This window comes from Rousettus aegyptiacus, unplaced genomic scaffold (assembly GCF_014176215.1).
Source record: "Rousettus aegyptiacus isolate mRouAeg1 unplaced genomic scaffold, mRouAeg1.p scaffold_m13_p_10, whole genome shotgun sequence".
Classification (NCBI taxonomy): domain Eukaryota; kingdom Metazoa; phylum Chordata; class Mammalia; order Chiroptera; family Pteropodidae; genus Rousettus; species Rousettus aegyptiacus.
The window spans coordinates 89,666,565-89,692,489 of record NW_023416285.1 but is presented as its reverse complement, the minus strand read 5'-3'; the positions used below and the strand labels follow the sequence as shown (position 1 = coordinate 89,692,489).

Genomic DNA, 25,925 nt, shown 5'->3' with positions numbered 1-25,925 from the left:
TGTCTCCTGCACATAAACTGTGGAAGGAGTTTCTGTGGGTTTAGAATAAAAGATGTGCAAAGATAAGCACTTCATTTTTTTGTAGTTGTAGACTAGGTGGGTGAGGTTTGGCTGTGCATTGATATCTCCTAATTTGGGCCTGCTATTCATTAACATTTAATTTAGAGGAATATCAAAATATAAGGGTGGTCCCAATGACTTCTGATTAGCAATTCTCCACTTGACCCCAAAATTTAACTGGATCAAATATGTCGCATAACATCAGTGTGGCAATGAATTTTCTCCTTTTGATAGGGAATGAATCTCTCCTTGTATCAACAAAATAACATAGAGGGTTTTTTTTTTTTTAATATTCAATTCCATTCTTCCTAAATTAAAAAACTCTTAGATAATAATACCAATACAGAAAGTAGGAGGACATTTAGACTAGAAAGGCCACATTTTGTTTAATTTTTAAATACTCTATGTCAAATGCAAACCCCTCATTTATTTACAATGGAAATGTGTATATAGATGGATTAAGAAACAACAAAATATGTCTGTCTTCAATTAACATAGTTATGCTCTGGAAGCGAGTTACCTTCTAAGAGGCAGACGGTCTCTCATCACGAAATAATTGATGGAGGACTGTGGGACTGGAAACCAACTGTAATGGCATCATTGCATGGAACTGGGATAGAAGCTCTTCTTGCAGCACTTTTAAAAGTTTTAATTCACAATGAAACTTTTCTCGCCAAAACCAAACGTTTTGCGTGTGTGCGTGTGCGTGTGTGTGTGTGCGCGCGCGTGTGTGTTTTCTGTACTGCATAGATTTTCTATCTAGTTATATATGTCTGTCTCACATAGAAGATCCTAGGTATAATTTTGATCACTAAAGTGAAAACACATGGCTCTGCTATGGGCAGCAGCTGTGGAGATACCTGCAACGCATTTATGGATTTATAACATCCTATGTTACCTGCATCTTCACTGGATGTGTAGGAAGCAGTGAAGCCTCCATACGGCCTGGATCCATCAGTGAAATAAATGACTCTCATTGTGTTTCCTGAGGACTTGATCTCGTTGCTTACGTTCACACTGCTACACAGCTTCTCGAGCTGGGGTGAGTTACTTCTGATGCCATTGAGTATCTGATGGAAACAGAGTTTAACGTTTAGACATGCAGTCCATCTTACTAAACATTTCCTAAGAGGTTACAGTCCCAGCCCAGACACACTTCCTTCTAAGGAAATCTTGTGCCAAAATGAATTACGTAACAATACGGCCTCCAAGCCCAGTGCCACGAACCTCTCCGTGTTACCCGGAGCATATTTTGTGGCCTCAAGGTCATTTCACTAAATGAAAATGCTGCAGTAATGCCATCCTGCCATGTGGTGACAAATGAAAAACTGTCGTACTCATTGCAAGCTGGAAACCGTGCTCTAAATGTAAAGCAGATAGGGCAATATGCTTACATCTTACTTCACAGAGTTCACCAATGGGCAGTTTTTCTTAATAATGCATTAGGGCCTTTGATATTTGTAACAAGGGCTTAAATGTTAGTCTCTGATGATGTGAAGTATATAATGACTCTAATATTTTTAAAAGTAATTTTAAAAAATCAATTTCAATATCAATAGTTCTTTCCTAACTGCTAATGGACTCAAGCTTCAATATTCTGACTAATTTGAATTTTTTAAAATGGATTATTGGTGATTCCAAAATATTAAACAATAACTCTAGTTGTGCACATAGTTATAATAACTGGCAAAGCATTATTTCACTTCTGTACAAAACCGAATGAATGTTTCAGCATGCCTGGTCTTCACAATTGAAAAAAAAAGTCCAGAAGTAACTAAACAATAGTTGATCGATTGACTGATTGGTTACTATTCCTGTTCTTAAAAAGGATTTGAATGGCTCACAATCAGGAACAATGGTTCAGAATATGACATGAAGAGCTATGGGGAAGGAGAAAGTATTCCACAACAAAAGATGTAAGCTTTTTTATTTACTGTAATTGGTGGTTAAATTTAGCTCTGTGGAGGCTTCTAATTTAAAGCATCTTCTAGCTCACAAGACCAGACACAACATTTCCTACGATTTTCTGAGCAGATTCTGCTAATAACTCAGATGGACTACCTTATCCAATTATCACAACACCCTCTCAGACACATAATATTATCCTTGTTTTCCAGATTAAGATGGTAGAATTCAGAAAGATTATGAAATTTTCTGAAGTCTAAAGAGCTAGTAATGGTAGAATTGGTATTTGAACTATCCCTCTGATTCTAAACCGAGAAGTAACATATAAGGAAACAGAAGATGATAAATATTTCAATAATACTGAAAACAGGAATGGGTAACCCTTGCCAGAATCAAAAGGGATTGCTAGCAGCTACAGGCTAATGGGACATGTTGGAAACCATGATCAATGACCTTTATCCTTGCCCCACTGTCTGCCCTGAACTTAGAATTATGATGACTGAAAACTGTGCAGGCATTCATCTATCACATGAACTCCTGCCTTTGGAAGCCACCAGTGCGCTGTTTCCACTTTGCTCCTCCACTTCTGTTTGTCCTCAGTAACTACAACTCCCAGAAAACAATGGGGTAGGAAGCAGGCATACGAGATTAGGACAAATTCTAAAATTGCTATAAGTAGGAATAAAATCAGGCACCCATCTCACTGTAGTGCACACTACATGGTGTAGCTTTTCCTCACTCCATCTGGACAGAGTCTAAGATGAGTTTAGGGGAATCATTTGCTTAAAGCTGCTCTTGCTCAACATGTAGATCTTAGGAAGTCCTCTTTCCTCCCTTCTCTCTCTCTCTCTCTCTCTCTCTCTCTCACACACACACACACATACACACACACACACACACACACACACGCACAAGTTCTCAAGTAAACAAACGGTGAGTAAATCCCTTTGTTTGGAGCAGAGTGAAAAAGAAACGAAACAAACATTAAACCTACAAAATATAGTTCAAAGAAAAATAATCGTGTTAAAGATTCAAAAAACAAATTAATTCTGAAAGTGTTTCTTTGTTGAAAAATTAATCTCCCCAGGAGAAAAGACCTCCAGATATGACATTTGTAGTTTCTGCTAATTAAATGGGCAAGTCGCAAACTCTGTCACCTCCCATGAAGCTCACGAGTTGACAGCTCCAGTCATGCACACAGAGCTTCCAATCTGCCATTTAGTACTTCATCCTTAAATGTAAATGAACAGCCAAGGATCATCAGACATTTAGAGAAATGTCTAATGTCAAAGGCAGAGACGAATACACATAAACAGGAAACAGGAACTTGAAGGAAACTTACCCCCAGGGAAGTGGCGTGATAGTTCAAAATTATGATTAATATAGTCTTATGCGTATGCGAATATTGAATATATGATATGTAAAGTGTATCACATATTCAAAGAAAAGGGTAAAATAAGGATAATTTTAGGTATATACATTCTCAAAAACTTTATTGTCCATGTCTACTTCTTTCGAGAGCTACGAGTGCATATGCTTCACCGAAAAGAGGAAATTAACCGTGAAAAGGAAATGCTCATATCATGAAATCAGGTTTCCAGCTCAGAAGAGGAATGGAGGGACTTGGAAATTTGGTGATGAAGGGAAATTCCAACATGACGGCTGGCATCAGGCTCACAGCTAATGGACGAAGGCTCAAGGAAGAACATTGCTAAGGAAAGCGAATGAACATGACAGATGTGCTTTATTACATAAGGTAGGACTGTACACCTGGACCGGAAAGTGTGTGGAAGAATTAGTGATGCGGAGAAAACCAAGAAAACATAAAAAGGACACTATTATTATTACTTGGAAAAATAAAAGCAAATGCTACTGTAGAACACGACCTGGCTTTGCTGGGAATGGTGTCTACATAACCTCAACAAGTTCAGAGTGTCTGTGACATAGCATTTTGGGAGGACGCTGGATAGTGCGTGAAGGGTGCACATCTCCGTGTGCATTTGTGGGGGGGGGGGGGCTGGTTTGTGAAGAGAGCTAAATCCTCATCTTCTGTAGTTGGATGTAGATAAATAATGTCTAACACCGAAAAGTAAAGAAGTAGCAGGAGAGGAATATTATTTTAAAATAATGACAGACACTCCGCAAGAAGTAGCCAAAAGGTGAAAATGGATGCCTTGGACATCTATGATTCAGAAATAGGGAAATGACAAGTAAGACTCGATTTAGAATTTGTGGTAATTACTGTAATTTTAATTATTTGAGTTCTAAAACTATGACTCTATATACTACCTTTCCTGTTGGGAATGTAAATATTCTGCTGGTAAGATTCTTAATAATCATTATATTCAATGTGACATCAACTATGGAAACAATTTCAAAGGAAAAAAAAACAGCACATACTTCAAAATTTTAATAATGAATGCATGAGGTCGCAAATAGTTTTATATTTTGCATTTTCTGAACTCTCCTAATTTCGATCAATAAAGATCCTTTATATTTATAATCAATCAGAAAAATAGATTAAAATCAGTATACAAGTGAATTTATGTCCCGTGGTTACAAGTAATATTATTAATTGCCTAGAAAAGAAAATGCATCAAAATATAGTGCTGTGGGAGTAGTTAATTTTTTTTCTACTTCGTCCTTGTCTCTATACGTTCATTCAATAATGGGGAAAATGCTCCTATAAAACAAGCAAGTGAAATCCCAAATTTTCTAGCATCAGATAAAATATTCTGTTTCCATATTTTTAATATCTAATAAAAAATTTCAATTCTTCAGACACTGTAACTTGGCAAAATTTGAAGCTTGAGTATAGTTATTTTAGGGCAATATAAAACAGTAGTAACACAGAAAGATGTTTCACATTTTTTTCTTGAAATTCACTACCCAACAGGAGACAATTAAATGGAAAGCAAGAAGGGTTTGTTAGTTAAAGGTTAATGATAATCCTTCCACTATTCAGTCATTAAGCTACTATGCCAGGCACTAAGGAGGATTCAGCAGTGAACAAAAATAGGTGTGTGTCCTGATGGAGCTCACATCTTAGTAGGGGGAGCAGACAATAAACAGGCAAAGAAAGAAATAGGTGAAATGTCAGCTGGTGTGAAACGCTGTGAAAACAAAATGCAGGGAAAGGGAGAGGCCATGCCGGGGTCTGTTTAACGTGGGGTGCTTAGGGAAGGCCTGGGATCGAGTCATTCGCAGGGACCTGAATGACGTGAACCCCGCAGCCATCCAGACAGAGATGATGCGTGTGCGAAGTGGCCTGTAGCAGTATCTCAGCATGTTCAGGGAACCTAAAGGAGTCCAGCGTGAGCGAAAGAGGAGATGAGTTTGAGTCAGGAAAACAGAAATAGGAGAAGGAAGGGATAACAAATCATGTAGGGCCAGCGGGCCACCGTGAAGATCTGGGATTGTCCTCTGAGGGAGACGAAAGGCCGTTGGATGACTTGCAAGTGGAGCAACGTGATCTGATTGACAGGAAATGCTGGCTGCTGTGTGGAGAACGCAGCGAGGCCAGGGCGGAGGAAGGAAGGCCGACGACAGAGATCTCCGTGAGTGGTGACGGTGGGAGTAGTAGATGTGATAGGGAGTTAGATTCTGGACATTTTTTAAAGGTACAGCCAATGAGACTTGCTTATGGATGTCACATAATATGTGAGAGAAAGGACTCCAACATGGACATCAAGGATTTTTGACCTGAGCAACCACAAGTTTGGAATTGTTATTTACTGAGATAAGAAAGGGCAAAGAAAGGACAGGTTGGGTCTCTATCAATAGAGTATGTATGCATATAGATCTGTCATTTTACAGTTAATCTTTCACACACAGACCTCGTCCGCTTGCTTTTGCGAAGGGCTGCTGAGAATGCTAAGTGTACACCTGAGAGCGTGCGAGCTCGGCAGCCCGGGGGGCAGGCAGCCCCATCCTGCAGGGGTGTCGTCAGCGCTCTGGCAGAGAACGGGAGTCGAGCAGGCCCACTCATCTGCCTGACACTTTCAGGGGCAGCTTTTCTGTGACTCTGGTCTCACTCAGCCACGTGCTACCCATAGGCTTAACTTTTCTCTGTTGACTCAGTCTTGTCATGTATAATGGTTATTTGCTCTTAAAATTTATCCTATTTATGACCCTGATGTATGCGGTGACAACTAACAGTCTCTTAAAACAGCTTTTACAAATGTCATGGAAGTTTACTGTGATTTTTCTCTATCTAAAATACTAGAATTGGTCTGAGATATAGTTGCGTGATGGGAATACTCCCAACCTAGTTTTCTAACTATGATTTATGAGTCAATAAACTTCTTGAACAACGGAACGTGACATCCCCGACTGCACAAGACGCTTACTGTCACACGCTCACTGGTGCAGGACGGATGAGCTTCCAGCCTCAGGACGTTAAAAGTCAGCGTGATCCGCCTTCCTTCCTGCCCGGTGATGCTCCACTCGCAGATCCGGCTGTGAGGATTGGGGTTCGGGTAGCTGGGAGACGTAAACGTTCCCGTGGGGCCCCACAGATCCCCGCCGCATTCTGAAGGGGAAAAGGCCCAAGAAAACTTCCCGTCAAACCCACCGACCCCTTCTATAAAGGAATGTGCCCCAAGTTAAAGCATTTTAGTATGCCACTAGACAAACGTCATTGCTCTTATTTATATCTATGTGAGGACTTATCCACAACATTTGTAATTCTTTCCGATCTTTAATATTTAATCTTTGTTTCCATGGATGACTGTTCACTGACAGCATGAAAGACTAATAAGTGTAGTAATCGTATAGTCCAGATAATCAGAGGGCTAGAGCAATTATCCTTCCCCACCCCCAGACCTCCCCCCACAAGAGAAAATCTTTATTTCACTTGAGTTCGTCAGGGAATTTGGAATGCAAACCTTGCGTAAGCAACAGCCTGGCTCTCTGCAGCTGAGTGATGCGGTCAGCTCCCACCCCTCACGTCTCTCACAGCACGAGCTCCCTCCCTCTGTAGCACTGACCTCAGTTTTAATGTTTTACTTATTGGTGTGATTATTTGATTAATATCTGCCTCTCCACTAAACCATAAGGTCCAAGAAGACAGGGGTCATGCATCCCCCCCCCAACTATTATAACACTGGAGCCTAGCATGGTGTCTATCTAGTATAGATGCTCAATAATATATACATTTTTAAATGAATCAATGAACTTACTTTCCAAGCTCGATTCAAACCGTAGTCTGAATCCTGGGGCAGTAAGAGAGCCATCTGTGACAAACCTGACCAAAGCAACATTGCTGGAAGTGTCTACACTCTCAGGAATGGTGTTTCCACAGTATCTGCCCAATAAATTTCCTGTGAGGGTCAAATAATTGTGAAAATTTAACCTCTGCTTGAGTCATTCTGCACGTATGAAGAAAATAATAAAAGACAAGACACTGCCCACAAAGAAATGATATCCTCTGTCAAGAGGACAAACATGCATAAAAATCAATGTATTCAAATATGTGAAGAAGTGTAACAAAAACTACAACCCTTAGGGTGAGGGCATCTCAGCACAGTGAGAAAGGCTAGCTCACTTGGTTAAAGAAGTGGTCTGAGGAAACAGAGTGACAAGTCTCCATCTCATATTATTTCCAGGCTATACTGCCCCTCCTCTCCTTGCCTAAAGGGTGCCCCTCAGATAACTGCGTATGGCATGGAAGTTCTCAGCAGGAAGAGGGTGCCTTCCCAACACAATGCTCTCTCCAGGGAGAGCTATAGAGTGACACCTGGGTCTTTGCGAACCCAGGGAGGGAGAAGCTGGTGACTCCCAGAGCTGACCGATCTGCGCTTCTTTGCAAAGAACGGACACCGTTTCACCCTTCTGGGAAGTGCGGACACTTCGGAGGCTGAATGAGCACGTGTGAAAATGCACAGCCCCGAGGACGGCAGACATGTTCCACTCACCAGAGGTATGGTTTTCCCAGATCTCCACGAAGTCTTTTTCACAGCCAGAGGAATTCTGAAGGTTCAGGTTTTCAAAATGGATGCTGAGATAGTGTCCTGAGGGTCCCTGGAGACGCCACTCGCACAGTAAATTGTCTGTGTACGGAAGTGTTGGGTACCCGATGCTTTCAATGACACCACTTTGGCCTGTCACTCTCCCCCCACACGGGGCTGCAAGGAAAGAAAAAAAAAGAGCAATATTCTATTATAGGTTTTTGTTGTTGTTGTTTTAAATCTCACCAGCACATTTGAAAACTCTTAGGTGCCAAGTGAATATGAATTGAAGTTTTCAGAATTCTGGAAGTGTTTGGTTAGTGCTTATTATTCGAAATAACACCACAAATTGAATCCAATAATGGGAAATGAAAGACTGGAACACCGTGGAATGACACATTTTGCAACGTCTGATTCTCTTGGGACTCCATGTAAAAGCTAGTCATTGCATGCAGGCTTCATTTCAAGAACCAACTGACGGATAGTTAGGGCCTGCCTTGTGCCCTGTGTTGGTGATCCTGAAGACTGAGTCCAAACTCAGCAGAAAGGGTGCTGTGGGTCACTAGTGATGCCAGCCTTTCTAGTTGAACGGTCAAATACAGTTACCGCAGTAACCAGTATCTCAGGGCCTTGAAAGTTACTGCCCAGTCACTTCTCATTAGCTGGATTTCATAGATCGAATTATATACAATTTGCCTCGGGCTATGAAACAAACTATGGTGTAGGGTAAATGGTGTTACAACTAGGCTTTCTGAGTTCGAGCTCTATTTAAAATGCTTAGTTATGTCCAGACCCGCTTTCAACCTATGTCATTGTGACCATGTTATAGTGAATCTCATTTTTTAAGTAAGTAAATCAAAACACTGAAGGACATTCACTTTTTGTCTACTTACTGATTTGGCACTAGACTTAGTGGAGAAAAATCCCAATTATCTATTAATGACGAGGAGGTCACAGTCACTGTTCTAAACTGAGTTATTAATTACTGAAAAGCTTTACTATTTAAAGTAACATTATACATATTTCAAAAGAGGAAGAAACAGAAATTTGATTTAACTGAGTATATTTTTCGCAAATTAAGAAAAAATACAAAATAGTCATGTTTACTAAAATGTGCTTTAAAATGGAAATTAGAGTAAAATTTTAATTGATAAATTAAAATGATCAATTGGTAACTATTTATATTCCTTACCTATTTTTATCATTTAAATAATTATTAAAATTAGGCAGATAGACAGACTTCTTTTAAAATGCTGTGCTTTTTTAAAAAAAAAAAGTTTTAATGCATTGATTCTATGACTACTTTCTCATTGCATACAAAACGTGCCGTTACCTATAGAATACGTGGCCTTGAATCCCACACTAGTGGCGCTGCTGTCAGTCCGGAACCTCAGATACATCACCTCTCCTGAAGACAGCCGACTGCTGGGCAAAGATGTCCCACAGAACTTGGAAATTATTGGTGCATCTGAATCAGCTCCGTCTCGCAACTCAAGATAATTGGATGTACAGCTGAAGTGGAAGAAGATTCCGTTTCATGTATAAAGATCATTGCTTTGACACATTTTGATAAAGAAGACTTCCAATCAAATCATCATTTCTGGAGCACAAGACACTATGGCAGTCAATTTAAGAGATGTATCACTTCAGAATATTGTATATTTTTTCCTAATCGTAACACATCCATTAGTAGCTCAAAAAGACAGGTTTTACATGTACTACACTAAAGAATATTTACTTGCCTTCCACATTCTGTATTAGTTTTACAAATATAAAACTCATTCTCAAATTTACCCCTAGGAATATCAGAAAACCAAATCTTTTGTATCACATGATGGTGCAACACACTGAAACCGAGGGTCCCTACAACTTTGATTAAATTTAGTTTTAAGTCCTAGCTCTATAAATCATATCCCACCCCTCTCTATACCCTTCAGAGACCTAGCCTTTCCCCTGATCAACTGCGACCCCCGAGGCAGTGGAAAAACAGCAGCCCTGACCTGACAATAGTCAAACACACTCCAGACCTCTGGCAGGCTAAAGATAACATCTCGACCTAAATGTGCTGCAGCTCCTGAGCCCTAGGGTGGAATGATCCCTTGGCTACTTTCCCATGAGATTAGACAGAGGGACTCTCAGAAAAAGACCTCAGAACTGTCCTCAAGACTGGAAGAAATGATTCATTACCCTTACCTTACCTCCCATCGGTTCCCTACAGGACCCCAAACCCCTAAGCCACAGAGTCTTGTGATTTGCCCTAGAGAATCTGTAACCTACACAGCATCAAGGAGTCCTGGGCTTTTGAACACTAGCTTCCGGTTCTCCCAGATGGCACCATGCATGACAAAAGAGCCACTATTTCTCTCCTGCAGTTCTTGATGTCTAAGTGTTCGGCTCTGCCTGAGCCAGGTGGGCAAACTCTTTCTGTTCTATACCATTTCACATGACAAAGATGAACTGTCCTTGAAAGCTTTGTGACCTGAGGTAATTGAGAGTCTCTGTGAAAATTTTCTATGTCCATAAAAGGAGGCAAGTATTAGCCCAATGTTTCTTGAGAAAGTCAATCAGCCAATTAACGCTCAGTGAGCCGGAGAGTGGCATCGTATCATGTGTCCAGAAATGGTGAGCAAAAAACTCTCACATCTAAGTTTTGTACCACACACTTACTCATGCAAATGTGTACACACTTTTGTTAAATGAAGAAAAAGACGGATGGTTTTTTTCAGTCTACGTAATTATTCCCTTTGTGTTCAGCATAGTAAGACTTATTTTCTGGTGTGTAATCTTTCGGAATTCTTATTAAATAGAGAGTAGGAATTGTACTGTACTGGCTTTAGTCCTGTTTCTGACACCGGTGACCACTGGTGTCATATAACACAAATTTCCATTTATTAAACAGATATTTTATCATTTATGACACTGAGTATGAGTCTGGGCAAATAAATACTCATCTACCAGAAACACTATATTTTTCCTGTGGGAGGAAGAACAGGTCACATAAATCTCAAAAAGCTATTCTCAGGGTCTCTTGGAGGATGTGCATAGGGTCACGAGGGACAATATCTGTGGACATAATCTGCTCAGCTGACAGGACAGTGGCTGGCAGACAATGTTTTCAGGCTGGAGGCGTTAAGCATTTTCTTTCTCCATCCCTAGATTTCCTACGCAGTCTATGTTGCTGAGAAAAGAAGCAGGAAATTGTTTTGTGACATGACAGCTAAAGAATACTAACTCTGGGTAGGAAAGAAATTAAATGGAGGTGACTTACTTGGGTGTGCTTGTAATACCGAACTGGTCCTCAAACTGCAGTCTTACAAGCTTTCCAGGGGGGACAGAGATAAGCCAAATGCAATCAGCGTGCTGGGGGTAATTGTCAGGGTGGTTGGGGGAGGTCACGTATCCAGCAGAATCCGCACCATGGATGTAGATATTGCCCCCACAGGCTGTCAGGAAACACAGTTAAATCAATCTACAGTCTGAGGAAATAGGATGCAGTCAACTGCCATGATCATTTTTCATAGTCTCTTTAGCTGTATTTCCAAACTCAATTTCCTATCACCTGAGATTGTCCTCATTTACTTTTTAAGCAAATAAATTCTGAATTTGCTCTCAAGGGAGCTACGATAGGGGTGCTTTTTTAATTTGCCAAACCATATATTCTCTTCAGAAATTTCAAGCTTCTTTAAAGCCAACAAAAGGATTATGTTGCACAGTGCATGCAACAAAACGGCATGAAAGCACTAACTACAGTATGCCCACCCCGTGGATAAATCAACGCACTGGTACTTATAACTGCCCACTGACTGTTCAGTTCAGCAGAATGATGCAGAGCTGTGATCTTCACATGTTTATAAAAGACTAAGCAAATACATATTTGTACAACTCTGGGCTTTCATTCTTCATGTATCTTCAGGATATAGATGCATTTGAAGAGCAAGAGATGAATAGCATGAGAGAATTTATTAGCCAGCTTTTTTTTTTTGCAAGAAGATAAATGAGCTTTTAATACTTTTTTAAAACACCAGAGTACTAGGTAAAAATACTTTCCTTTTCTAAATGAACATTATTTTGGCAATCTCTGCAAACAAGCCAAGCAATGAACTAGGTAAACTGCGTACTTAACAATTCCAATGAAATTAACCTGTCCCATAACTTAGCTTCACAGATACCAGATCTGCTACATTCTATTAACATTCGTTTCTGCTATCATTCAGTCACTTGTCATATCCTGAATTCTGTCATTACCCAGAACTCCTTCATCTTCGAAACGCTGAACTGTAAATTCTTTTGAATGCCTTTAACTCCCTCACTCCCGGTCTTTCCTTCCGACTCTCCCTGCAAAATCCCAGTTCTGTGGTTATATTTAATTCAAACCACTCATGGAAATTGATGTTCACCATGCTCATCACTGCCAAGCAATCCTCCCATTTTTTAATATAAATCACGACATCTATTTGAAACTTGACTACACTTCTCAAACCCTTCCTTCTTATTATTCCTTTTCTAGTCTCAGCATAGGACTTGGAATTCTCTTTTAGAAAGGAGAAGTCAGATGAGAACTCCCGCAATTTGTTAACACCTCCTGTAAATTGCTCTGTATCTCCAGGCTCTTTTGTTCTTTGCCTATGCACTGCCTTCCTGCGCCTCCGGGCTGGCCGCCCGCCGCCAGTTTCATTCTGTCTTCTGAGGGCCCCTGCCTTATTTAACCCCTCCACTTATCTACTTATCCTATGATTTGAATCTCTGTCCCTGTCTCTCTCTCTCTTTCTCTCTTCCCCACCTGCTCCTTCAATCTTTCTTACATCACAAGCTCAAGTAATTTACAGTCTCTTTCTTCACTTCCCACCACCCTCTTTCTGCATATCCTCCTTTCACTTTTCGACCTACGAAAGCCTGTTTGTCCAGGTCTCCAATCGCCTCACAGTGTTGTGCCTGGAGATACTTTAAAATCTTTATTCTATATCCACAACATTTAACACGGTTGGCCACATATTCCTTCTTTACACTTCTGTCCCCTAGTTTCTTGGACACTAAGCTCTTCTCCTTCTTCTTTTATCCCTCTTGCCAATCCCTCCTTTGGTCTTTGTTTGCTCCTCTCCAGGCCTTTCCAGAGCGAGGTCCCAGGAATCGCTCTGTAGGTCCGACTTCTCCATCTAAATAATTTTCTGATTAATGTCATCCATCCTTACGACTTAAACTGCACGCAGACTGCCACCGATCCCCATATCTCTAGATTTAATGCCAACGATCCCCATATCTCTAGATTTAATCCAGATCCTTCTTCTGACCTTCCCACTCCCATTCCAACAGCCCACGTGGACGTAATTCCGAGAGTTCAACGTGAACATGCCCCAAGCTGCGCTAATTCTGCTCACCACTCAGAGGCCTACGTACGAGTGAATGAGCGTCACCTTCCCCTCTTACTGACCCCCTACCCATCTCCACCACCTCATTTTTCTCCCTAATACTTTTTACTATATGACATACTATATATCTTATTTATTATTTGTATTTTAACACAAAATTAAGCTCCATGAGTTCATGAATTTTATTTGTTTACTGCTATATCCCCAGAACCTACTATAGTGTCTGTCCCATGGCAAACTCTTGACAATGTGGGATAAAAGGGTCCACACAGTCAGACACCTCTGGGCCATCCGCGCTGCCTCCCATGCCTTCCCCCCGTCTCCACGTCTAATTGACCTCCAGAGCCACTCGATTCCACATTTATAATATCTCTCAATATGCCCTCCCTCCTACATTCTTATTGACATTGCCTCAATTCAGGAACTAATAATTATTTCCTGAATTACTCTTTCATCTGGTCTCTCTACCTTAGTCTTTCTCCCTGCAATGTGTTATAGTCACACTGAAGTTTCTAATGTGATCACACCACTCAGCCTTTGTATTAAAATCTTTCAAGGGGTCTGCATTGCCTTTCTGTTAAGATCCTAACTCCTTATGGTGGCATCTGCAGCCCTTAGCATTCTGATTCCTGCCTGCTTTATCACCATTAGATTCACCTCCTGTGGACTCTATTCTCTAGGAGCGGTGAATTCTTTCAAACCCTTGGATATGACTTATTATCACACCACCATTCGGACTTCATATGCGGTCACATCTTTTCCTCACTGACTGGCAAATCTCCACTCATCTCTTTCCTCTGAGAGTCTTCTCTTATCCTCTAGGCCAGGCTAGGCGTTTCTCTAACATGTTCACAGAGCTCATGATACGTTCCTCTGTCTAGCACTCATCATGCCATGTTCTAACTGTGCCTTTGTTTGTCCATCCGCTGCACTGTAAACTCCTTGACAAAACCGGGTAGTTTGCAAGGTGTGAAACACTAAATAAATGTTTGGTTAACTAATTAATAAGCCAATATCATGTGAAAATAAAAAGCATTGAGCACAGGGACATGGAAAAATCTCAATTGACCATACTAAAGGAGTGTCTCTAGGGAAAGATGGCTTAGAGCTAGGTGGATTTTTGGTGTCAAAGCTGTTCCCCAAATACCCCATGTTAAAGCCCGAGAAATGGCAATGAAATAGAAGTAGGTGTGGCAGATAGATGGGCAAGTAGGGGCTGACTGTAGGCAGGGGAAATGGCCAAATTAGAAAGTTGGGAGAAACGAGAGTGATCGTGTTACTGGGGTTGCCCAGCAACAGGTTTTGCAATCGAAAGACTTTCCAGTCCAATATTAAGGGCAGAAGGTGGGAAGAAGGCATTGGCCATGCCATTCCTGCATGAATAGAGGGTCCACAAAGGAATAAATGAGCAATACTGTTTGCAAATAGATGCTTAGTGTGCTAGAATTGCCCTAAATGTTGACTTTAAAAACATAATCAAGACTGGGTCCAGCCTGGGAAAAGATGGGAGTGTAGAGCTGGCTGGGGGTGGCGTCTGATACTCGCTGTGGAGACAGGGAGGAGCAGGAAACCCCTGGCCTGTGCTGGCATGGCGCCAGTGTCCCTGAGCTGTATCTCTAGAGGCCCCTTTCAATAGCCAGAGCCGCGTGTCCTGGGGAGTGATGGTAGTTCACTCCCCGTGGTCACGGAGCCCACTCGAGCTATTAAATGATTTTCCATGTCAGTCAATGGAGACTTATTTCTTCTCCTTTCCCAAAATGAAGATATTGTGCTACTTAAAAATCTCATATTTTGGAGAATGTGCAATAAAACATATGGGTTCATAGATTAATGCGTATTTTGAAACATATTCAGGATCAAGAGATCGAGATTATAGGATCATCCTGAAAACCACTGGCAGGTCAAGCAAAGACAAGCTCTCTACCAATACCACCCCCTTGTTTGAAGCTCTGCTTATGTACTTACTTATTCAATTAAACATATAAAATTAAATGTCACAAAAATCAAATCATTACAGTAGTATTAAATATAATTATAATCAAGTATAATTAAATAAAGGTACTTAAGTAAAGATCATTACTGCAATATATAATTAAATGGGTAATAATAGAATCAGAGGATTATGTGCTCATTTAAAAGGAAACATACAAATGATTACAAAACAATGTAATTATCATTCTTACAATGTTTCCATAACTGAATGTAACTTATAATTGGACATCTTATAATCTAAGGAATTTCAGGGAATCACTTAAGATCATCACTTCAACTTATATAACATGGAGAATTTTACTTTGTTCATTCTCTTGCTATATGACCTTGGAAAAATCTAGACCTCATTTTATCTTTCTATAGAATGGAAACAATGATGCTTTCCTTAAAAAAGTAACCATAAGGAGATATTGAATGTGTCAAGCATGAACTAAGTACTTGCTAATAGGTAGCATTGTTATTAATATTAAAATTATTACTCTTGGTTCAGAAAAGAAAACTTTACATACTTTTTTCTCACATCTCTTTAAATAAGACCAAGCAATTTTAGGAAAAGTACAGATATTTTTCTCAGCAAAAATACTTACCTAAGCTCTTTGCCTCATATCTGATCTTAAATCCTTGTCCTCCATTGCTATCATCAGAAATAAACTGAACGAGCATTTGATTATCTGAGGTGAAGAGCGTGGATGAAGGACGACTGCCACAGAAGTGACCATTGCCCCCATGGGGTCCCAAGGGTGGGGAATAGATATCAGGTCCGTTTTTTAGCTGTAAACGCAAATTAAAATAGAACAGATTCCTTCATACTGATAAAGATGGAGTACGACTGTTCTATCGTTTTATGACCCAGGAGAGAAAAATCATCATTTTGTTTTCTGAATGAATTTCAAAGAGGAAGCAATTAGAAAAAACAGCAAATGAGACTTACCATTACGTAATCCCCCTGGTTACAAGAGGGGTCTGAATTCGGAACCTGGAAGGGCTGTTCAAAATGGACAGCAATGACCAGACCTGTCTGAACCAGGACGTGCCAAGAGCAGTTGAGGTTGGGAGGGTAGGTCTCTGGATAGCTGGGTGATGTGATAATTCCTCTGTCTGCATGCAAGTATCCACCACAACCTTCCCAAGAAGAAACAGAAAAAAAATTAACATTTACAATGAGATAGGGATAGAGAAGTCAACAGTAGAGACAAGTTACGAACACGGAGATTACGTCATAGATGTAAGACATATAATAAACACATATATCGTATGTGACATGGTGATAAGTTCTAGCAAGTAAAATGAATGAGGAGAGGCACCGTGGTGCGATGCTGTGTGGGGAAGTTAGGGAAGGTCATGTTGTTGGGGTAACATCTGAGCAAGAGCTGAATGAAACGAAGGATCGAGCCGCAAAGCTTCGTGAGAGAGGAGCATTCCAGTCTAGAAAACGGCTGCTGAAGGGGCTCGCTGTGTTGGTGGTCGATCACAGAAGTCAGAACGGATGAGCGGAATAAGAGGTCCAAGAGGCAGCAGGGCAGATCACGCAGGAAACCGAAAGGACTTACGTTTAAGGAGAGGAAGACAATGAAGGGTTGTGAGCGACAGAAAGGCATGATCTGGCTGACATTTTAAAAGAATCACTCTAGCTGCAATTGTTAGACTGTAAGTAGTGGGCAGAACAGAGGAGGAAAAGCAGAACCAGGTGCCCAAGAGAGATGACAGATGCTTGGACTAGGATGGGAGAGTAGAAATGGTGAGAACTGGTTGGAATCTATACACACTGTGAGGGTAGAACCATTTTGATTTGTCAATGATTAGGATTTATGGAGTGAGGAAAGAAGAATCGGGAAGGATGCCAAGCTTTTTGGCTTAACTAGAAGACTGTACTTTCCACTTACTAAAATCGGGAAGAGTGTGGCCTGGGAAAGTTGGTGAGGGAGTGAGAAATGGTGGGAGTCAAGAGTTCAGCCTCCCGCATGGTGACTTTATATGTCCCGAGCTGTCAGACATACGTACATACATGAGAACGGATCACGACAAGGAGAGAGAGGTTGGGAGTTGAGGAGAGACTGTGGGCAGAGCAGCCATCAATTTGCCAGCTGTCAGGGACCAAACAGCTTCTCAGTGAGTGAGTGTAGAGAATGCACACAACTAGTTAAATCGCAGAGGCAGAAATTCATCTTAGGTCTAACTCCAAAAGCCCATTCTCTTAAACCACTCTGCAGCCTGCTTCCCTTGACTGTGAGGAACACAATTTATCTTCAGTTGCTCCCTACTCTATAAAAGGCAGACAAAATAGTGGAGAAATTATTAGTTTTTAAAGTCTATATTGATAAGCTACTTTAAAATTATGTTTTTCGGTTAAAAACATGAAATCTTCTGATACTTCATATTCCATGGACTACTTCTTGATCTTTAATCCAGTTCGGATTGAAAATTATTATTGGACTTCACGTTTTGTCAAATTTTGTCTCAATAAGAGTACACATGATAGCCTGCCATACACTGTGCACATTCTCTGCCTCATCGAATTCATATTTCTAGAGCAGCAAACTCTACCTGCCACCCTTCAAATGAATTATTTCAACCAAGGGATTTATGAAGGTATCTCCTGTATTAATTTGACTGGTTATTTCTTAGACCAATAATAACTCTGACTTATTGCTCCTTTGATATATTGTGGCTTTGTGCTATCTCTTAGCTCCAGCCTGCAGCGAGGCTGAAAAATGGTTTTAAAGATTTTACTCTTGTGCCTCTATGGAGGGGAGATACGCCCCAGAGACCTGCAGGCAAGGGATCCTTTTGTACAACTCAGCCACAGTTTTTTGGCTCAGGACGCAGTATCTGATGGATAAAAGGCTAGCTATCCAGAGGCCGGGCAGAGACCCCTGTGCTGTGACATAATAAACCTGTGCCCTCACATGGAAGAATGAGTAGGGTTTACTAGGGAGTGAGTAAGAGTTATATGAGATGAAATGAGATGAGACAAAATGGATTAAAACAAACTCTTAGGACACATTACCCTTGTGAAAGGATGCATTAAAGCCCGCCCTGGTTATGCTGAAGTCCGAGGTGAACCGGATCCACATGTACTCTCCAGTGGACCGGATGGGTCCCGGGAGCTCTCTGCCACAGAGAACGGCCAGCTGCTGGGCCACGTTATTGTCTCCTAGGACCAAAGAAAGGAAAAACATCAGTGTGAAAATACGAGGTCTTCAGACTCTCTGCCGCCATTGTCTGTAACCCAGCCAAAGCAGATCACATATTTGTCTCAAAACGACACCATCCTTAGGTCATAATGGGGTTCTCAAATGCAAGGACACTCGAGGGGCTACATCATTCTACCTCCAGTTTGCATTGGTACTTTCTGCCTTCTTCTCTACCTGTGCTGATAAAGACTTCTTTGACAATTTCTGGTGTCTTTCTAAAAGCTAGCTGATAGTCCTTTCTGGCACTAAAACTCAAAATCAGAGTCCATTGGATTCAGAAGTGTTTGTGGAGCAGTGCTGCTGCTGTGTGTGAGAATAATCTAAATTATTCTGACTGCTGATGTCAAGTATCAGAAAGAGAAAAAAGGGTGGTTCTTCAGCCTCAGATTCTATACTAACGTTATTGGCCGAGATGTGTGCCTTCAGCTCTAGAGGTGGCTTTTGGATTCCTTGTTTTCACTTTCATTTGTTTGTTGTTGTTTATTTGTTTTGCTATTAAAAGAACACATTTATGTCCACATGTGGAAGATGAGAAACAAATAGATTTAGCAGGTATGCTCTTCCAGGATCACAAAGGACAGCTCGGGCACCTCATGGCCCTTTTCCCCTTAGGTTCTCTTGGACATAAGTTTCAGTCAAAGCACGTATCCCAGCCAAAGCCAGAAGGAGGTGAAGGAGACGATAACCGATTTACATTTCTTGGAAGGGAAAACACATTATTTTTTTCCTACGGCAGAGAGGTAATAAATTTCAAGTTTATTAAAAAAAAAAAAAGAAGAAGATGAAACATGAGGAAATTTATAATTTCAATAAGCAGAATGAATTCTTTTTGAGACCAACTCAGTCAATATTAACTACTGCAGAAAACAAGTGATTTTCTGTAATTACATATGTAAAGGTGTATGCGCCTACAAATACAAATGCTTGAAAAGGCATTCTTTAGCGGCTTTTTGACCTCTGAAAACTTTCATATTTTTTACAGTTCAAAATTTTATCCCTAACACCTTTTGCATTTTTCTTCAGTAAGCTATTTTGCTACACATTTCACCCCAAATTGTTTTCATTGACATATTCTTCATTTATCTGCATCACCGAAGTTATTCTATCTTGTTTATTTCACGTGTGTATGTTTTATCTCTCATTGAGACTGGGGAGGGTTTACTGATTTTGATTTCTAAACTCTACCCCGACTGATGAAACAGTGCTTATCTCTAAATAATTACTCACCGATTAACTAACTGATTTGGTAAATAACTCAATAACCACAATGTCCCTTCCCCAGTATCCATAATAAATGCTACACTATTTCTAGAGCTTTCCATAACCTCGGCATGTGAATTGAAGCAGGGATGAACCTGATTTTTAAAGAGAAGGGAGTGGCATGTCAAAGAACAGTGCAGGAGTGGGGCTAGAAGGGAATTCGGTGATTCTCTCTCTAGTCCATCCTCACTTGAGAGATGTGGATGCTGCAGCACCGAGATTGCTGGGAGCTGATGTTTACTGAGCAGTTACTATCACCACTGGGAGTGCTTTAACTGCAATACCTGATTTTATCTTGACAATAACATTTCTGGTAGGTACCACTATTATTCCCATTCTAGAACAGAAAACAGTCTTTGAGGGGATATATAATTTGCCTAATGCCACAGAGCACAGAAGTCAATAGGGGTTTGAAACCTTGGACGAAGAGCTCCAGAAGCCCAAACTATGCTATTAAATAATATATTTAAGATCTTAAAGTCAGATCTAAAAATAAAAGGATCACTGATTTTTAATACATTTTTTTTCTCTTCTCTTTTTCTTTGCCCTTCCTTCCTCCCTCCCTTCCTTCTGTCCTTCTTTTTTTTAGGCCCAGAGTAATTTCATAGGATCTCAAGTTTCTGGAAATCTTTGGTATGCAAAATTTGTTGGAACATTGTGTGGAAAAAACTCAATTTTGAAACAGGACAACTCTACAAAATTAATAAGCAGGTGGGAGAATGATTTCAGCTCCCCTAGGAAAGCCGCCGGGGTGGCTCTGGGATGTCCACAGGCACCCAGGGGCCAAAAGGCTATGACAACTAGCCAAGTATCATTGCTTATGGCCAATTGGCTCCAGATATTTGCTTCAGAATATTATATGACCCTGCCACTCTGAAACAAACAAAAAAAAATGGTCGGACAAAGAATGAATAAAATTTAATTCTAAAAGTATATTACCACTAAAAGTGCAAATGCAAAAAAAAAAAAACACCAAAATTAAAACAGAATAGGCATTCAATAACTATTTCTTGAATGATAAAACAGGCAAATGAGGGAAGAATGAATCTATTGGGCACATACTCAAATTGTTAATGAATAGAAAGAAATTTATATGGATAGGTTGCGCAACAAATTCAAAATTGTGTCATTGTTTGGCTTATACTCCAATTTGTTGAGCTCTCTGAAGTAGCTCTAAGTCTCAGCAAGAACATTTTATTCTATAAAGAGCATATGATAAAATCTCTCTTAGAGAAATATTCCTATCAAAGTAAATTGAAATCTAAATTAAACTATGTCAAATTTCCCATCTGCCAAAGGCCAGGACTTTTGCTAAAAAATCTGTATTTATTATTTTCCCCGATCCTCATAACAGTCCCATGAGGTGGATGTTTCTTTCTCTCTCACAGATGATAAAACAGACTTGGAGCCATTTAGTAATCTCTGAAAGATCACACAGAAGAAGGAAAGGACAGCTCACTAGGTTTGAGGCTTCCAAGAAAAGTTACTGGTGGAACAAAAAGCAACTCAATAAAAGTGATTTTTTAAAAAAATAACTATAATTTACCCATTTTTGCAGTTACCTACCAAAGATATTTTTAAAGTTTCTACTGGGTTCTGAACCTTCAGAATATGTGTGAGAACACATGAATTTTATTGAATGTTAAATATAAAATTTTATTATCCACAGGAACGCCCTGATGTGAGGAAAGATGACAGTCCCTCTGGGCAATGTGCTGAACGCTGATTGTTGGGAAAAGGGGGGAAAGTTATGGTTTATCATCTCATCATACTTGTATGATTGACTTGAGTCTTTACTTTGGGTCCATCCTCCACAGAAAGAAAATAAGGCTCCTCTGACATTTGATTTTTCTCAGCATACTTAGTTTGGGGTTGGGGGGATAAGGGGACCAAGAGCTTGCACATTAGCAACAGGTGGGCCAAAAGCAAACACATGTTTGTTTGATCCAAAAAATAAAAATAAAAAATTCTCTGACGCATTTTTCATTGATTGTCAAAATTTAACCTTTGAGAAATTCATAGAAAATTCTACATTTCTCACATCTCTTGAAAAATGAGATCTATAATACTGAGACTGCTTGTCTAATGGCTGCCCTGTTAATCGTGTTCTGCAGTTTGACACTGCACTAGTTATGTGACCTGCTGTCTAGGTGGGCATGTGAGGTTGTGATGTATCTATGGCGCAGAGTAGAGGGCTGGTTCTCAAAGAGACCAAGGGAACGACCTGGAGTCAGGGACCAGAGTCCAGCAAGAGAAGCACCTCACATCAGGGCGAACTCTAAGGAGGTGCCTGAGCTCTCTAGAATCAAGGTAAGTAACATTTCAGAGCAGCATCTCAAAAACTGAATTTAATGTAACGTGAACACAATAGAGATGGGTTCTCACTCGGCTCTTTGCCTGATTCTGCCCTAATCTTGGCCCTGCCTGGAGGCCTTTTTAAATCACAGATCTGGGACTCAGCCTGAGAGTTATTAGTTTAGTAGGTCTGGGTTGGGGCTGAAAATCTGCATTTCTAACATGTTCCCAGGTGATGCCGATGCTACTGGTCTGGAGACCACACTGTGAGAAACACTGATCACAGGCTATGGCCTCCCTATTCTTCTCGGTCTCATGCAAATCGTGAAACGCACTTTTGTATATGTTGCATATTAGCATTATTCATATCCCTCACTCAATGCATAGCAATACCACAACTGTGTGTAGAGGAAAAGACGAAAAAACATTAGCCCTTAATTCTACCCATCTACCCAGAGATTTGGTAGACAAAGGGATACATTGCAATTATAAATACTTTTCCCACTTGAATCTTAAAGTCGTAGGTATAAAATGCCAAGATTCACTTCCAAAGCCTTTCAACAAGAAAGCAGCACCACCTGGGAACTCAGACTATTATTTCTGCCAAAGGTAGTGTCTCCGCTTAAGAATCAATGCTGTTCCTGACAGTATCTGGATGATTTTGCTACAGGTAATTACATAGTTTACTTATGCTCTTCAGGCATTGTAGGCAGTTCTAGTATTTGATGCCTTCGTTGACCACGATTTCTGTGAAATTCCATGCAAAATAGATGAAGACAGTAAATAAGTATGATTACAACCAAATGCCACTAAATGTGTGTCAAGGTGGAAACTTGGTAGTTTTTTTGTTTCATTTTGTTTTGTTTATAAATGTTTCTCACCGTCCCGTATCACCAGTTGGTCATAGTTGCATGTTCTGTGGGCTTCGATGTCCATGGAGAGGATGTTGAGTTCCACAGTAGAGTCAGGAGCCTGGATAAGCCACGTACAGTCAACCCTGTTACCATAGCTTTCGGGCCAGCCTGGGGAGAAGAGGAAGGCTGGCACCTCTCCTGTCCTCAGGAAGCCACCACAAGCACCTGCAGAATGAAGGGCAACATCTTTGAAATACCTCTGACAGAGAAGAAACTAGTGCTTTCCCTTAAAGTGGCAGACTTAAGCCGAAATGAAACAATCGATTAAAATAATTTTCTCAAAGGAATCTGTAAATATTTTATTAAACCCACTGATTCAGCTGTGATTGATGTCATTTATTTTTAGTAAAGAAAAATACATTATATTCTACTTTTTGACCACAATTTTGCCACACAACCCATTCATTAATGAGTGCCTATTATTTGTTCATCATGAAGTTCGTCTACGTGGAAGACCCTATTATTATTACTATGATTATCATCTAGGTAGAACTCTGTTCATCTTTCCTATGTATTTTAATCTTTACCTTGGTAGCACAGCTAGTCATCATATAGTTTCTATCTAGGCAATTTTGAAATAATTTTCAATTTCGTAAACTGAAATATTCAAAAAAGCACATGAGCTTATAATAACAACAGCCTTTTATTACTTTTTATTCAGTTTTAAAAAAAATAACAGCTTTATTAAGCTATTATTCACACACCATAAAATTTACCCTTTTAAATTGCACAATTCAGTGGTTTTTAGTATATTCTAAAGTTCTGCAGCCATCACTGCTATCTAATTTTAGAACATTTTCACCAGTCCAAAAAGAAACTCCAGGCCCATTACCGCTGGTTCTCTATTTCCCACTCCATCAGTCCGTGGAAATCACAAATCTACTTTCCATCTCTACACATTTCCCTATTCGGGACATTTCATGTAAATAGAATCATGTAACATGTGGTCTTTTGCAACTGGCTTCATTCACTTAGCAACAATGTTTTAAGGTTCATCAATATTCTAGCCCGTATCAGCACTTCCTTAATCCTTCATTTTAAGGCTAAACGGCAGTGCACAGCATGAATATGCCACATTTAGTTTTTCCATCCGTCAGCTACTTGACATTTAGGTTGTGACTCCCTTTGATATTAGTATGATTAATGTTTCTATAAATATCCATGTAAAATTTTTTATATGTTTCTATCGGCAACACATAAGGGTCCCTATTTGACATGTTTAGCATCCTTTGGGTGACTAGTCACATTACGCTCATTGTCCTCTAATCTTTTGGGGTCTGTTTACTTATAGAACGAGTTCACAGTTTGAATATTCCAGTGAGATCCAATGATAATGTGTCCCAATCAAATATTTCAAGAATGAAAATATCCTCCAAGAAATATTTGCTGAATTTTTTCTATGTCAACCCTCAAATCCATACAAACCTTCCAAAGTGGCTTAAACAATATTTCAAGGAAAAAGCACAGTTCCCCCAAAACACTGCTTATTGAGGTAACTAAGGATGTCTTTAAAAAAGTAATATAAAATCTTAAAGTTAATGCTAATTTTACCTTGAAACCTGAAGGTTAACAACCAGCTAAGGAAAAATTGAAGCATTTCTGAAGGCAAATTTAAAATAAAATATAGAGGGAAAGTAGTTACTTTTATTAGTGAATCCCTAACAAGTGTGTGTGTGTGGGGGGGGGGGCGGGGTATTTGCCAAATTTTCAGACAGATCTCTAAAGTGATCTCTAGAAATTATAAGTAGAATATCTTATAGACATCAAACCCCTAATTAATATGAAAAATATAATGAGAAACTAGAATTGTTTAGAAATATACAATTTTTTGAACCTGCATTTATGAAAGTAAAAGAACACCTGAACATACAGAGGAAGTTATTCTTACTCATTTGTATATTTGGCTCCTATTATGGTAGGACCATTTGAAATATTGATCTACACATATCAGCCCCACAAAAAAATCTCCTCTATTACCAAACATACCTGTAGCAATGGTGGGTGAAGGTCCAACAGAGGCATCCATTGCAAACCACTCCAGAAGGAATCCTTTCCCTGAGACCGAAGAGTCAGAAGAAAACTGAAACGTCAAAGAATTTCTAGTGGAGCTAAAAGATTCAGTCTGGGTACCACAGTAAGTCCCAATCAGGCGGGAATTAATGCCAAGCCCATCATAAACCTGCATGTAAAAAAAAAGATAAAAGAGCATTGGATTTAGGCAATTACCTCTATTTTCCTTCATTAAAAAAAAAAAATAAAAAGTCTTATGTTACCATAATTTTATCATAATGAATAGATAGTAAATGAGTAAACATATATCGGTGATAATAAAAATTGTCATTAAATATATAATAGGATTGCAACAATTTAACGTGTTTTAAAATTATTTCTATCTTTGCTGCAGAATTATATTAATACGCACTCTATGAAATATAGCTCATTATATGATTTATAATAAAATTTGGGCATGGAAAAGTAGGAACCAGGATAGTTACACAAAAACAGCAGTCATCGAATGTGCTTTGGGGCCTCAAAAGGAGGAATCAGAAAGAAAGGGAAAAAACAAGAGGAAAGGTTTGATGAGAGGAAGCAGACAGGTGTCCTAAAGGAGTTCGCACGCCTCGGAAGTACAGAAGGATAGTTTGCAACAGCTCAGCGCCCCTTGAGAGCACTCAATAAATCTTTCTCGTTTGGTTTAAAATATTAAATTACCTAGTTAGAGATATATTTTATGATAGTTCCCCAACACGTAGCATGGGGCGCATTGTTTTTCTGCACATGTGGATGGATGCTATCCAACCACATCTCTTATTTTCCCCATCGTCTTCTCCTAAAATAATTGGGAACAAAGTCATTATAATTGTGATTATAAATTTCTCTACTGATGCTACTATATAAGCTCAGTTTTTCAAATGACGTAGTAGCTATTTTCACTTGTACTGGGCATCTGTCAGGTACCAAGTTCTATGCAAGGCATCGTGAACCTATCAT

At 39.8% G+C, this 25,925-nt stretch overlaps 1 protein-coding gene across 1 annotated transcript in view; it reads right to left on the bottom strand.

The window, feature by feature from the left end:
* Positions 1 to 25,925, bottom strand: part of CUBN (cubilin) — a 224,919-nt gene that overhangs the window by 61,589 nt on the left and 137,405 nt on the right. Inside the window, exons 39-49 of the mRNA XM_036226882.1 lie at positions 24,921 to 25,113; positions 22,902 to 23,099; positions 18,279 to 18,425; positions 16,203 to 16,393; positions 15,859 to 16,042; positions 11,182 to 11,356; positions 9,247 to 9,425; positions 7,881 to 8,090; positions 7,146 to 7,286; positions 6,315 to 6,496; positions 959 to 1,130 (exon numbers count right to left, since the gene is read on the bottom strand). Of these exons, the coding sequence (XP_036082775.1) occupies positions 959 to 1,130; positions 6,315 to 6,496; positions 7,146 to 7,286; positions 7,881 to 8,090; positions 9,247 to 9,425; positions 11,182 to 11,356; positions 15,859 to 16,042; positions 16,203 to 16,393; positions 18,279 to 18,425; positions 22,902 to 23,099; positions 24,921 to 25,113 (1,972 nt within the window). The remainder of the gene's footprint in view (positions 1 to 958; positions 1,131 to 6,314; positions 6,497 to 7,145; positions 7,287 to 7,880; positions 8,091 to 9,246; positions 9,426 to 11,181; positions 11,357 to 15,858; positions 16,043 to 16,202; positions 16,394 to 18,278; positions 18,426 to 22,901; positions 23,100 to 24,920; positions 25,114 to 25,925) is intronic.